Source organism: Puma concolor, chromosome A2 (genome assembly GCF_028749965.1).
Source record: "Puma concolor isolate L17-30 chromosome A2, mPumCon1.1.hap2, whole genome shotgun sequence".
Classification (NCBI taxonomy): domain Eukaryota; kingdom Metazoa; phylum Chordata; class Mammalia; order Carnivora; family Felidae; genus Puma; species Puma concolor.
In genome coordinates, this window is record NC_141668.1 from 118322762 (window position 1) to 118337641 (window position 14880).

At 40.3% G+C, this 14880-nt stretch overlaps 1 protein-coding gene across 3 annotated transcripts in view; it reads right to left on the reverse strand.

The window, feature by feature from the left end:
- The window catches only part of ATG7 (autophagy related 7), a 248701-nt gene that overhangs the window by 204464 nt on the left and 29357 nt on the right, over positions 1–14880 (reverse strand). For all 3 annotated transcript variants that reach the window (XM_086697414.1, XM_025921265.2, XM_086697416.1), the window contains exons 6-8: positions 12271–12387; positions 10739–10888; positions 804–892 (exon numbers count right to left, since the gene is read on the reverse strand). In XM_086697414.1, coding sequence (XP_086553540.1) covers positions 804–892; positions 10739–10888; positions 12271–12387 — 356 coding nt within the window. The remainder of the gene's footprint in view (positions 1–803; positions 893–10738; positions 10889–12270; positions 12388–14880) is intronic.

Sequence of the window (14880 nt, forward strand, 5' to 3'; positions counted from 1 at the left end):
CAATGAATACACCACAATTTCTTATCCGTTTCATTGTTGAAGGACATCCGGGTTATTTCCGGTGTTTGATTATTAAGAATACTGCCGCTATAAAAATTCTTGCACGTGTGTTTGCTTGTATCTATCTGAGTACACATTTCTGTGCATTATGTACCTGAGAAAGAAATCACTGAGCCACAGATAGTTTTAACTTTGGGGGATGCTGCCAGTTTCCTAGCAGTGTTTGAGGGCTCCAACTGATTCACATCTTTGACAACACTTGGTACTGTCATCTTTTTTAAGTCATTTGGTAGGTATGTAGTAGTATCTCAGCATGGTACCTCATTATCTCTAATACTGAGTAGTATCTCATTATATTTTATGTCCACTGAACAATGATGTTGAGCATCTTTTCAAATGTATACTGACCTCTTAGATACCCTGTTTTCATTATTTTAGGGCTAGGAGAAAAGGAAGATGGTAACAGTAGGATAATCCAATCTGAGAGTGACCCAGACAGGTGGAGGGAGGGGCTGGAGAATTTGGGGACTGGGACCTCTGGGTGATTGCCCCTACTCTGAAATATCTTCACTGCAGTATGGTCAGAATCTGCAGCTCCATAACACACCTACTTAGGGGTTCATCATTGATGGAAATTGGATCATGACTGACTTATGGATTTATTATCTGGTTTCCATGCCAGAAATGAAAACATGCATTTGGAGGAAAAAAGAGAAGATATAGGCAGACACAATGTCCAAAATAGGTAGACTGAGACACACAGACAGACACAGACAGAGACACAGACACACACATGTAAATACCATCGGTGGGCTGCTAGGACCAAAAGATTCCTCAAAGGCCATCCAGGGTGCTGGGCTAAGTTACAGGGATCATATACACCAATCGTTATCTGTGAACAGAAAAGACTTTGTGAGTGAGTCAAGCATTGTGTCGGTTTCACAGTACAGACACTGCTAATACTTCCTCTTGCCTTTATAGGCTGTTCTGCAAAAGCACTAAGAATTAGACACTTGATGAAGGGCTAGAGGGAAGAGAAGAAAGCAAAAGGATCTCACACCAGACCTCAGAACTTCTGGATGGAGGGGCTATAAAATTCTTCTCTGCACCACCCCAATGCCTTGCAGTAGGCCTGGCAGAGTAAAGAAGAAAGATTGCATGGGAAAACAGGGGGTGAGAAGACAATCAACTGTCAAGGCTCACATAGAGACCATCCTCTAATAAAAAGATAAAAATCTGTGAAGATTGCTAATGTTTATGTACTGAGAAAATAAAAGAAGGGCCACTGCCATTATAAGTCTACAGTCAGATGCTCTTGATACTGCTAACATATATTTCTTTCTACTCCTTCCCCCTCCAACTCCCTCAACCCTGACTTCTGCCTGGAAAACTCTATTTAACTTCAAATACCATTTCTTCAGTGAAGACTCCCTTTAGTGGGAACAGTCACTCTGTCCGTTGTGCTTCCATAGCAATTTGTACATTACACATACCATTTTTCATTTTCTCTTCTTCCTTTCAAAAGACAATGAGCATGCAGCACCCAGATCTTAATTTCTAAATACCATCCTCCAATAAAAGGAATCAGGGCTCCTTGAATGCATGGCTAATTCTAGGGCTGGAACAGGGAAAACACAGAGACTGTAGCATCTTGTATACCAGAGAGTAAGGAAGGGGGTGCAGGTGGCATAGTCAGCTAAGTGTCTGACTCTTGAGCTTGACTCATGAGATCAGGTCATGATCTTACAGTTTGTGAGTTCAAGCCCCACATTGGGCTCTGTGCTGATAGCATAGAACCTGCTTGGGATTCTGCCTCTCCCTTTCTCTCCCCCTCCCCAGCTTGTGTGCATGCATGCAGTCTCTCTCTCAAAATAAATAAACTTAAAAAAAAAAAAAAAGTAAGGAAGTGCTCAACAAACAAAAGCATGGGGGCACATCAAGGGGACACAAGAACCAACAGAAACAGCATTCGATGGCCAAGGCTGGAACCATCTGAGCAACAAAATAAATAACGTGGTATTGGATTATAATGCAAAGTATTAAATAAATACCTAGGAGTCCACACTGATACAAATAAATGATGGGATAAACAAATATATGAAGGTGAAGAGACAAGTCTTCCTTACAGAAGATTTCCAAACAATATATACAGATACTGCCTCCTCCAGGAGTAGAGCTTAATCGTTCTCCTCCTTGACAGTGGGCCAGACTTAGTGACCCACTTCCAAAGAAAAAAACAGTAACCACACAATGGAGAAACCTGGCAAAGACTACCTTAACCAAGTGGTCAAGTTTAACATCATCAGGGATGCCATGTGAATAGCAGGTACCCCTGATATGATGTGATGACCAGGGTATTTCACCTTAGTGGCACTCTTTCTCAAAACCCGTAACCCTAATCATACAAAAACATCAGACAAACCAAAATTAAGGGGCATTCTATCAAAATAACTGTCCAATACTCTTTGAAACTGTCAAGGTGATCAAAAACAAGGAAAGCCTGAGAAACTGCTACAGACCAGAAGAGACAAAAGAGCCATGACAACAAAATGCAATGTGGTCTCCAGGAATGGCTCCTGAAACAGAAGGAAGATGTGAGAAAAACGGGTAAAGGCTGAATAACATCTAGAGTTTAGGTAATAGTAACCTACTGCCAGTTTCTCAGTTTTGACAAAGGTACCATGCTAATGTATGGTGGTAACATTACAGAAAACTGAAGCTGGGAGAGGGTATATGGGAACCCTCCCTCTACTGTACTTTCAAATTTTTATAAATCTAAAGTTACTCCAAAATGAAAAGTGTATCTAAAAAAAAGAAGCAGCAAGCATCTAGAGAGCAGGGAGTATCTTTTTCATCTCCCCATGATCAGTTCATATATACACAGCAGATACTCAGTGAATGCATGCTGAATGATGAAAAGATGGATGGATGGATGGATGGAGGGAGGGAGGGAGGGAGGGAGGGAAGGAAAAGGGTGAGTGAGTGAAAGGAGAGAGAAAGTCAGGAAGGGAAGAAAGATAGCTGGGAGAGAACCATAAATCAACCCACAGGTTTCCTTTATGGGTGTATTTTTGAGTTAAATAAAAACACGGCAGAATTTTGGTTATTCTAGATCCAGTTAGTTTTATAAGAATGGGATCAGTCCAAACAATTCCATTTATTTACTGAAATGCTTAATATGTTAAACACAAAGCAGAATCTTAACCCATATTCAGAGAAAGGAAAGAAAGGAAACAAAAGAAGGAAGGAAGGAAGGAAGGCCTCTAAGATCACCATCCAGAGAAAACCAACATTAACACCTTGGTGTGTAACCTCCCATAACTTTACCTTTGAATAAATATATTTTATTAGTATAACTTTTGTATAATTATTTTAGTATATAATTTTTATTGCTAAAGAAAAATTATATCATGCTATACATACTGTTTTATATCTCTTATTCTATTGTGAATTCTCTTCTCTGCCAATAAATATCAGTCTACAATCACTGCCAATAGTGGCTGAAGAGCATTTCATTGTTTTGGTGTACAGTAACTTTTTTCTATTTCCTATTGAAGGACAATTAATTAGCCTTCATCTGTGCTCAGTAAAAATATCTGAAAATGAATTTTACTATTGTCTTATCAGACAATTATTGTATTATTTGAAGGATATTCTGTTTTTGCTACCCTCCCTGTATGAAATGTTCTTACTCCTAACACTAAACATTTTTGCCTAGATCCATTTCATGTCTTTAACGCACACAGAGAGATTCATGTTTAATTCAATGCAGATTCAAATGTATGACCATCATTTCAGGAAATACAGAATATCTTTATTTGAGATTTCCTTTTCCACACGAGATGAAACATCAGCATCCAGGAAGCTTTTACAAATAGAGTTTGCAGAGACTATTCTGAGTACTGTCCCCTACTACACGAGTGGCCTAGGGCAAATGAGTCAAATTCTTCAGGCCTCAGCTTTTAAAATCTGAATCAAAGCATGCACCTATTTCACGGAGAGGTAGTGAGGATTAGAGTGTGATACTGACATGAAACCCCCACCCGTGTAGTGCTGCTAATATTATTATCGGTGCCTTCAAATCCCCAGTCATGAGCCTCGCCTAAGTAATTCTGATGCAGTTGGACCTGTCCACAGACTTACTCTGCAAACCATTACAGAAGGTGGTCTTGTAGACAAAATAAAAAAAGCCTGGGAGGCCATTTTTCATTACCTTGAAAAGTCTGGATTGGCTCTATGTCTTTCCATTCTCTGTAAAATGTGGTCTATGCACCAGCAGAGCATCACCTGGGAATCTGTCAGAAATGCAGAATCTCAGGGGTGCCTGGGTGACTCAGTCAGTTAAGCGTCCAACTTTGGCTCAGGTCATGATCTCACAGTTCATGAGTTCAAGCCGAGTGTCGGACTCTGTGCTGACAGCTCAGAGCCTGGAGCCTACTTCAGATTCTGCGTCTCCCCCTCTCTCTGCCCCTTCCCTGCTCACACTCTGTTTCTTTCTCTCTCTCAAAAATAAATAAACATTTTTTAAAAATGCAGAATCTCAGACTCCCTGTCTCCAGCCTTGCTGGATCGGAATCTGCATTTTAACAAGGACCCAGGTGATCTGCAGTGAGTAGGGAGCACTACTCTGCCCCTCAACCCTCTCCAGCCTTGGTCTTCACATGTGAATGTGCAGGAGAATCACTTGGGAAGCTTTCAAAATTCCTGTTGCCTGGGTCCCATCTCCAGAAGTTCTCATTCATTGGTCTGGCACGTGGCTTGAGCATTAGTTGTTTTATTTAAAAGCTCCCCAGGTGATTCTAAAATACAGCCAAGTTACAAAGATCTCTTGAGAGTCTGTAGCGATTTCTCAAAGTATGGTCCACCACACACACACTCCCTCGGTACCATTACCCACGTGCTTTGTGACCTCCTCTGGTGATTCTTGTGTGCACCATCATTTTGGCACTAGCCACCTCAGGTCTAGGATTGCTTAAAATGGAGTTCATTGCATCCTATATTTTTCCCATGGTAGTTGTGATTATTTGTTAAACCAGGGTATTTTCTTGATTCAAAGGCACCACAGATTATAAAATCCACTCTCAAACTGTACAGAAAAGGAAATGTCACAACATCAAAGATACAAAACAACTGCAAGAAATTCCTGACTTCAGAAAAATTAAAATGTGAAGAAGAAAGCATTTTAGAATGGAGGTCATACAGGACACATTTCACATCTGTTTCTCTTGCTGGCCTCTAAGCTCTGTGAGTGTTGGAGCAAGGTCGTCTATCATATGCATCTTTCCATCCCTGGTGCCTGGCATGGTACCGGCTAGTCAGCAAACTGTGCCAAACAAATGACAGAACCGGCCAGTTTCTCCATGCCCCGCTATATGGAAAGCTCCGTCTCTCATGCCCCATCTTCAGGCAGGGATCCTGGGGGGCGGCCGGAGGGAGGTGATGGCTGAAGCTCACATCGAGGACCATGGTGCAGCATCTCAGCTGGCTCCTTTTCCTCCCCTGTCCTTTCTCAACAGCACAGGTTCTCCCTCCAGTGACATTTTGACCCTGGGATTCTCCTGGGTAAGAATGTGACAGTTTAATCTCACAGGGTTTGCTCTGAGAAGCGAGAGAACTTGAAGAATAATGTTTCCCCACCCAGGGCTCCCTATGAACAAAGAAGCTGTCTGCCTTGAATTCTTCTGGTCCTGTTTGCCACCACCACCACCTGGGACACTTTTGTTGCCTGCTGTCAATCATGACAGAAGGCATCTGCTGGACAAACTACATTTATTGATCATCGCTTCAACTTCAAATTTTTAAAAATTCATCAAAGACATGTACAACTCTATTATCCAGCAAGAAAAGGGGGAGAGGGGAGACACCTGCATTCTACTTCTGTGACATTTCAAGCAGCTTAGAAGAAAATGACCTGATGTGGTGAAAAAAGCTGATGTGGAGGTCAGCAGGCATGCGTCCTAATTCTACAGCTACCTGATTTTCAGCCTTGGGGTGTGAGCAGGCAGGCATACAAGTATAGGGGGAAAACAGACCTTGGAGAAGTGCTTTCCTCACCTATAAAATGGAGACGTTGTATCATTTCATCTCAAAGGATTCCTTCTAGCTTCAGAATTACAGAACTTTAAAGAACATTAAAGAGAAAAAAAATCCTATATAGGTTATAAGACAATATAAATTTCTTAGGTTCAATCTTACTGGGTGTCTAAAGGCTACTTAAGTTTTATTTGGGAAGAATCCAGATAGTACCAATTCAGAGAATACTTTTTGTATAGAGATTCTTGAGTTTCAAACTTTCAAATGTGACTCAATAAACCTGGACTCTTATCCAATGTCCTGAGTCACCTACTCTCATATGACCTCTCTATGCCAGGTTTCTCATCTTTGGAGAACTCCGTCTGGACACAGACACTGGAAACAAGGCAAGCACTTAATGATGTAAACTATAACAGCAATGTAAATAAACTCTATTGTAGTAACTTCACTGACCTCTCTGTTCAGTTCAATCTTACTGTTACATAGTTCTCTACCTTCAGTCTCAAGGTTCTCTTTTCCTAACCCGCAGAGAAAACAAGGGGATAAATTCCAGTTTATCAAATATTTTCTACATTTAGGTGTTATCATCTATAAATGCAGAGTTGGAAGTAAGTGAATTTATTTATTTATTTTGAGGGAGAGAGAGAGAGTGTATGTGTGTGAGCAGGGGAGGGGCAGAGAGAGAGAGAGAGGGAGAGAGAGAATCCCAAGCAGCCTCCACACTCAGCGGAGAGCCCGATGCGGGGCTCAACTTCATGACCATGAGATCACAAATGCAGGATCATGACCTGAGCCTATATCAAGAGTTGGACGTTTAACTGACTGAGCCACCTGGATGCCTCAGAACTAAGTGAATTTAAATTATAGAAGTTAGACTATCATATTAGATACTACAGGTGGGTGCCTAATTTCAAAGAATGAGCATATTTCTGACACTAAATACAAAAGGACATGAGGTAGGAAGGCAATAAGAAAAAAAAAAAAGAAATCTTTTTCTGAGTAGGAAAAAACAGGAATAAGTTTCTTAGAGCAACCTGACCTAAGAGGAGCTACAGGGCTGGAATGAACTGCTAAAGAGAAATCTATCACCCATAAAGGGAGGTCGACGTGGAGATGCTTCAGAGTAACTCTCTTACCCACGTGAGGCATGCATGAGTACAAAAAGCAAGCATCCAGACAGGAAAATGACGGAACACATTTGACATGAGGCTGAACGTCATTTAGTATTTCTTTGATGATTCAAAAGTGATTTCAAAATCTTTAAGTGCTTTCAGAACCAAATCAGGTACCTCAATCATTGTAGGAATTATTAGTCAGCACAATGCTAGGTAGGCCAGCTAAACTGTTTGGGTAAATAGATTTTTTTTGTTTGGTGGTAGCAGCAGTCGGAAATAACCATGGGATAGGAGTTCTGCGTTCTCCAATTGGCTTTGCCACAAAGTCATTCTGTGAAGCTAGGCAAATCACTTCTTTTTATCACACAAATCAGTAGAAAAAAACAAAATGTAATTGGAAAAAAAAAAACTTTGTTTATAAGGCTGACGAAATAAATGCTCCTTTCTACTTGGCTGAGAGCACACAATTCACTGAAGTGGTTCAGTCATGTTCTGGCTATGGTCCACCCAGCTATTTGCTGAAAAAATTCAATGTGAGAAAGAAAAGAGGGTGAAATTGTCAACTTGAGTACCCTGGGCTAGAGAAATTTCCACACTGATCCCATAAAACACACTTCTCTGACAAATGGACATCTATTACTCAAACACTTGATGTAACAGGAAATGCGCAAAGGTGATTACATGTTTTAAAAGTACAGGACAAAAATTCAAGTATCTAATGCACAGCGATGTCACAGACAGCTGCCAAGATGTGGAGTTTGCTAAGTGAAGAAATAGCCCCGCTAATAGCATACCAATTGCTGCTCCTTGGCCATCACTCTTGTCCGAAGATTTTTAAAACCCTAGAATTAAAGGCTAATGTTGTTAAAATTACAAAATGTATCCCAAACATCCAATCTTCAATGACTACTCTGAAGACAGCAGAAGACCCAAGCAAGCTTTCCTAAAAGACTGGCAACAGAACAGTGATATGGGCTGTTTTTGATGGAATCACAAGCAGTGGCTTGAAAGACAACTAATTGTTGGTGATGCAGCGTCACTGTGACCAGTGTGGAATAACATTTCGCTGAGGGAAATAAGAACTTAAACAAGGCCAGTCTTTAACCGATGCAGATGTGTAAAATGTGTAACATCCCAATGCTGGTAAAAGGTGCATGGCTGGCAGGAGGGCAAACTGCAGAGTGTGTGAGTCCCAGTTATAATAAGCAATGGTGAGCCAGAGCTGGCTGGAACAGAAAGGGGAGAGCCAGCTGTTACCAACTCTCCCCATCTCTGCGCTCTGGGACCTCACACTGGTAGCCTGATGCCGGCCACAGCGGGAGTACTGGAACCCCAGGAAGAAGCAAACGCTACACAGTCAGGGTTTTGCCCCACCTGAGAGCTAGCTGTCAAACACTTAGCAGGACACTACCGATGGGACACCTTCAAGTGTCCAAACTCTTTAACCCAGCCATTCTGTATCTAGAAACTCTTCCTTCCCAAGAAATAATTCAAGGTAAGTGGGGGGATGGCAGGAATTTGATGCACAAGGAGACTCCTAATAAGGAAGACGTATGAGAAAACTATAAGTCAAAAATGTCACGTTATCTATCTATCTATCAGAAAGGATGTTGATACAGACTGCGACAGTATTATGCTAAAATCTACAATAAAAGAGAATATAGTATAATCTTAGTCTTTGAAAAACAGGAAAAGATTAGTAGGAGATATACAAAATGCTTACTTAAGAAACAAAAACTTAGGGGCGCCTGGGTGGCGCAGTCGGTTAAGCGTCCGACTTCAGCCAGGTCACGATCTCGCAGTCCCTGAGTTCGAGCCCCGCGTCGGGCTCTGGGCTGATGGCTCAGAGCCTGGAGCCTGTTTCCGATTCTGTGTCTCCCTCTCTCTCTGCCCCTCCCCCGTTCATGCTCTGTCTCTCTCTGTCCCAAAAATAAATAAACGTTGAAAAAAAAAATTAAAAAAAAAAAAAAGAAACAAAAACTTAAAATAATAGTTGAATGGCTTTGTGAGAATTTAAAAGCAGAAAGAGGCAGCTGGAAATTAAAATAACGAATGGAACCATACTTAGTGTAGTTCATTTATCTGACAGTATTCTCAAACTTGGCACACAACATTGTCCAAACTACAGTGATGACCCATTTTGGAGTCCAAATCACTTAGTGGATCACAACTGGTATTTTTCAAAAAGACAGAAAAGAAGAGGATAGAAAATAGAGCGCAAAGCACTGAAGAAAGTATTATTTTGTGAAGGAAAATGCTAATGTAAATGGGGAAAAAATGTACTTAAAGAAAGTATCTTAAGTTCAGGCTAAGGAATAATAAGGACATCAGTTAGAGGTCTCTCTTTTCTCAACTCTGATATGTCTACATGGCTAGTGAAATTATCCTACTTGATTTCACGACTTCATAAAATTCATTAATTTTTTATTTTTAATTTACAATCTCTTATATGGCTGAGATAGCTTACTACATATCTCATTACTTATAAAAGACACTCACAGTACTTTTTGATTCATTCAGAAAAATTTTTATTGAGGACCTAAGACAAGTGCTAGACACTATGGAGATGCAGATACATAAGACACAGTCCTGCCCTTGGGAGCTTACTATCTAGTATGGAACAAAAGTTATTTGACAAGGGAACAGAAAAGTAAATGAAGAACAGGGAATAAATGTAGTGAGATCAGAAAAGGGAAGATCTATGAGAAGGCTTCACTGTGGAGCTAGGATCCCAACAAGGAGAGTTTCTTAAGATCTTCACAGGTAGAGATTTCAGATGACACAATGCAAGGTCAAAGAGAGATATAGAAAAAGTCCTAGGTAGACTTGATTAGTCGGTGGTGGTGGTGGGGTTGTCTAGTTAAAAACAGGAAAACCTGGGGGGCGCTTGGGAGGCTCAGTTGTTTAAGTGTCTGACTTTGGCTCAGGTCATGATCTCACGGTTTGTGAGTTCAAGCCCTGCTTCAAGCTCTCTGCACTGCCAGCGCAGAGCGTACTTTGGATCGTCCATCTTGCTCTCTCTGTTGCCCCCTCTCAAAAATAAAAATAAACATTAAAAAAAACCCAACAACAACAGGAAAACTTGGTTGGAACAATGGTTTATGAGGAAAATAGTGGAAGAATGAGGCAGGAAAGGTGGCTTGGAGCCAGAAGGAAGACACCATTAACTTGTGATCATTGAAAGATAGGGTGGATGTGAGCAGTTTAAAGCAGATTCTTCTATTGTGGTGGTGTGCAAGACGGAAGCAAAAAGACTAACTGTCCAGGAGAGAGGTAAGCAGGGCCTGAAATACGTGGTAACTCTAGAAATAAGTTAAAATATAGATGCAAAATACAGTGCAACAAAAACTGAAATAACTTTATCACTAATAGGGAGTGAGGAACCCAATAGGAGGTGAGCTAGGAAAATGGAGGAGAAAGTGATCTGGGAATGGCAGGGGGTGGGAGAGGGTGAAGACAAAGAAACGTTGTACAACATTCTTTGGAGGGCCAAAGAAATCTGAGTTTGAATTGTGTAGTAGTCTATCATAACATGAACATCAGATTTTTTTTTTAATGGATGATAAAATGAAACTCAGAGTTTCTCTGACCTTTGTCCTTTGGTCTTGGAAGAAATCACCGTAGTGTTTAAGCAGGGAAACCAGCACCACTTTCTCATCATACTTGATTAAGAAGTAAGGTAGCGCTGGGACTCCTTCTGTTTGACAAAGATCATCATATGCACGCTCAAGGGCTTGAATCTAAGAACAGGAAACATTGAGTTATTCTCCAATCACATATCTAATTCTGAGCTAAAAATTAACATAAAAGGTATTTTCAAGCCAGAAGACTGGAAATGACTGAGCATACCCGTTACTCTTTTGCAGCAAATGAACACAGAAGTGCCCCCCAAATAATACCACTTCACCTCTGTGTTAACACTTCCCATGTGCATGGTGGTGTCTTAGGAGCACAAGGAGACATTTTTATGGTGCAGCATGGTGGTTCCCTAAGATGTTAACCACAAAGGTGTACAGAGAGAGCTCCAAACATTATTTAGCTCCTGTAATAACCAAGCACTGAATCCATCACTGATTAATTTTACCCTGAACCTCTCCACAAAATAACAGCATTATTGAGACACACCTCACTTATTATATAATTCACCCACATAAAATACATAATTGCGTTTTAAGCATGTTCACAGGATTATGTAACCATCAACTAATTTTAAAGTTGCCTTTTTTTTTTTTTTTTTTTTTAAGTAATCTCTATACTCAATGTGGGGCTTGAACTCATGACCGTGAGATCAAGAGTCAGATGCTTTTCCAACTGAGCCAACTGGGAGCCCCATCAACATAACGATTTTACAACATGTATGTCGCTCTTAAAAGAAATTCCATATCCATCAGCAGTCAGTCCTCGTGGCGTAATCCTTTTCCTCTACTTACACTTGTTCTTGGGAAACTAGTTCCACAAAACCACAACCTTTGATTTATACTAAACAAAATTACTAATTTTTCATCAATAAGGGTTTCTCCCTGGTGTTAGAATCCATGGTTTAATGACTGACATGCTTCATGAATCCAAATCATCTTGCCACTCAAACCTTGCCTCAATGACAATCAGAATATCTGGTTGAGGGTTTGTGTTGTACTAGTTTGATTATTTTTATTGCCCTCCTTCAGACCACCTCTTTCTTATGGTCTTCCTTAGACCACAAAGACTACCTTTGTGTGTACCATTCCTGATGTAGAAGTTCCACAACTTGGTGTGAGGGTAGTGGAATGTCTTCTATTTGGTTTCAAAGACTCTCTTCCCAAAGTATACTAGTGCCTTGGAATCTTCTACAATGAAAGTGAAAACCACATTTTGGCAAATTCTTGCAGACTTTCAACATGTTCCTATAGCTCCTCTACTGGCTCAGCCTTTCACCAAATGTCACTGAATACCTGGAAAAGTATCTTGGACTACTCCTTTGGAATGATTCTACAAACATTTTATAAATAAGTCTGCTCCTAGTGCCACCTTTGGAGGATTCCACAGTGACCAACTCTTCATTCAGACAACTGCCTGCCTTTAGATAAAGTACTCAAGCTCATTAAGTCCAATTTTACCTGCATTTTGCTTTATTTGTTGATACCTGTTTTGGTGAAAACCTTTGATCCAAGCCCACTGGCCCCTGAATGAGGGGTAGACTCTCTGGAAGGCAGAGAGCAGGGAAGCAAAACCAATAGTAGAAGTGGTACTTCTTTAGATCCTAGAAGAAAGAACATAAGAGGATTATAACCAATGATGAAACTGAAATGCATTCATTGATGTAATTCCCCAACACCACTTAGACACATTGAGGCGCACAACATAGAATCACCTGGTCAGAAAGTCTTATCTCCAACAGAACTCAGGATAGAATACAGAATTTCTGTCTTTCTCCTAAAATATACCCACACACCAAACAATCATATATCATGATAAACATATTTATCATCTACTTGCTAAAGAAAGTGTTGGGGCGCCTCGGTGGCGCAGTCGGTTAAGCGTCCGACTTCAGCCAGGTCACGATCTCGCGGTCCGTGAGTTTGAGCCCCGCGTCGGGCTCTGGGCTGATGGCTCAGAGCCTGGAGCCTGTTTCCGATTCTGTGTCTCCCTCTCTCTCTGCCCCTCCCCTGTTCATGCTCTGTCTCTCTCTGTCCCAAAAATAAATAAACATTGAAAAAAAAAATTAAAAAAAAAAAAAAAAAAAAAAAGAAAGTGTTGACAATTATCATCATCACTGTGTAATACACAAAACCATCCCAAGAGGTAACTATTATCCCATTTTACAGACAGAAAACTGAAGCTTATAGGGGGGGTGAAGGAAAGAACTTCAGCCAAACAAAGATATTGATTAGTGGAGAGGGAAGCAGAATTCCATTTCCAAACTATCAGCTTCCTCCGCAGAACCACACATACTCAACGACCCTTCTGGGGAGGCACAGCCACCAAACGTGGTTATCACTCTTCACAGTCAAATGAATTAGCATGGTATTGAAGAAGCTGTGCCATCCATAACCTATATATGCCTGAGATAATAAAATGCTGCTTTCAGAAATACTTTGTTGGTGAAATTCAGGTCAACAATTATTAGGCACTTGCTATGTACAAGGTAATACATTAGACACTCTGACAATAAGAAGATAAATAAAACCCAGTCCAGCCCTTGGGCAGCTCACTCTCTATACAGGCGGAGATAAAGTGAGTCATGAGTCACAGAAGAGGTTCTAAGAGCAAAGGAGCATCAGCGATATGAGATTACATCTTCAGGGGTATATTTGATGGCTCCCCCACCAGGGGAAGTGAGGCAGGGGCAATGACTCATGAAGCTGTTCTAGATAACTGTTTCCACCCAGGTTGGATGCTTTTGCCCTGAACTCTTGCAGCCTTTGTGGCCTGAATCACTCATATTATGGGATCTCACAGTTATCTCAGTGTCTGACAGCTTCTCCATCAGTCTGTTTATTTGGCTATTCAATGTTTCTTCTTTAATCTTACTAAGAATAAACAATAGATAGTTGTTTGATGACTTTTTGAGACAAAATTCATATACCATAAAATTTACCATGTTAAAATATACACCTGAATGTTTGTCTGGGGGTACTGACAAGGTTGTACCACCATCACTCAATTGCAGAACATTTTCATTGCCCCAAAAAGAAAACTCCAATAGTAGAAACTCCCATTAGTTTATTAATTAGAAATACCCATTCACAGAATTCCCCATTCCCCCTTCTCCCCAACCCCTAGGAACCACTAATCTATTTTCTGTCTCAATGAATTTGACTATTCTGAGATTTTCATATAAATGAAATCATACTAGATAACTTTTTAAATAAATATAAATATATACATAAATGTGTGTCTAGATGAGAAAGCCTAGTCATTATAGATTCCAGTCTCTAATTCTGCCATTAATTGATCAACTGACAACAAATTCCCTTTTGACAACAGCAAAACAAACTACAAAATAGAAATTAATGAAGTGCCTGTTCCTTTGAATCCTAAAAACAGCAGAAAGAAAAGCAAAAGTACCTCCAGAGATTATACTCTCTTCTTTGTATTTAAATGATTTGTCATAACTGATCTTTAGTCAAAGGTTAAACAATTCAAGATGAAGGACTTCATAATTTCTAAGAAGCTTTATCAGATCATCTTCAAAAGTCAAAAGGCTTGAATTTCTTAGAATTCTTTTCAGGATACAAAGGATCTTGATAAAATTAAACACAAAGCCCTTTGTATTTGAAGATTTTAAAAGACAGAGACTTAATTTTTTTTTTTAAGGTAGGCTAAGAATGGTCAGTAAAAAGGGCAACAGGGCCAATACATGCGCTAACTCTAGGAAATGCCTTAAGACTTTAAGAGCTAATGTTATTTTTCTTATTAAATGCAATTTGTCGATTCTACTAACTAGAATTCTTGGTACAGAAAATATATTGATGTTAAAATAACAAACCCAGGGGCGCCTGGGTGGCTCGGTCGGTTAAGCGTCCGACTTCGGCTCAGGTCACGATCTCTCAGTCTGTGAGTTCGAGCCCCGCGTCGGGCTCTGTGCTGACAGCTCGGAGCCTGGAGCCTGTTTCCGATTCTGTGTCTCCCTCTCGCTGACCCTCCCCTGTTCATGCTCTGTCTCTCTCTGTCTCAAAAATAAATAAACGTTAAGAAAAAAAATTAAAAAAAAAAAATAACAAACCCAGAAATCTTTTTTTTTTTTTTTTTA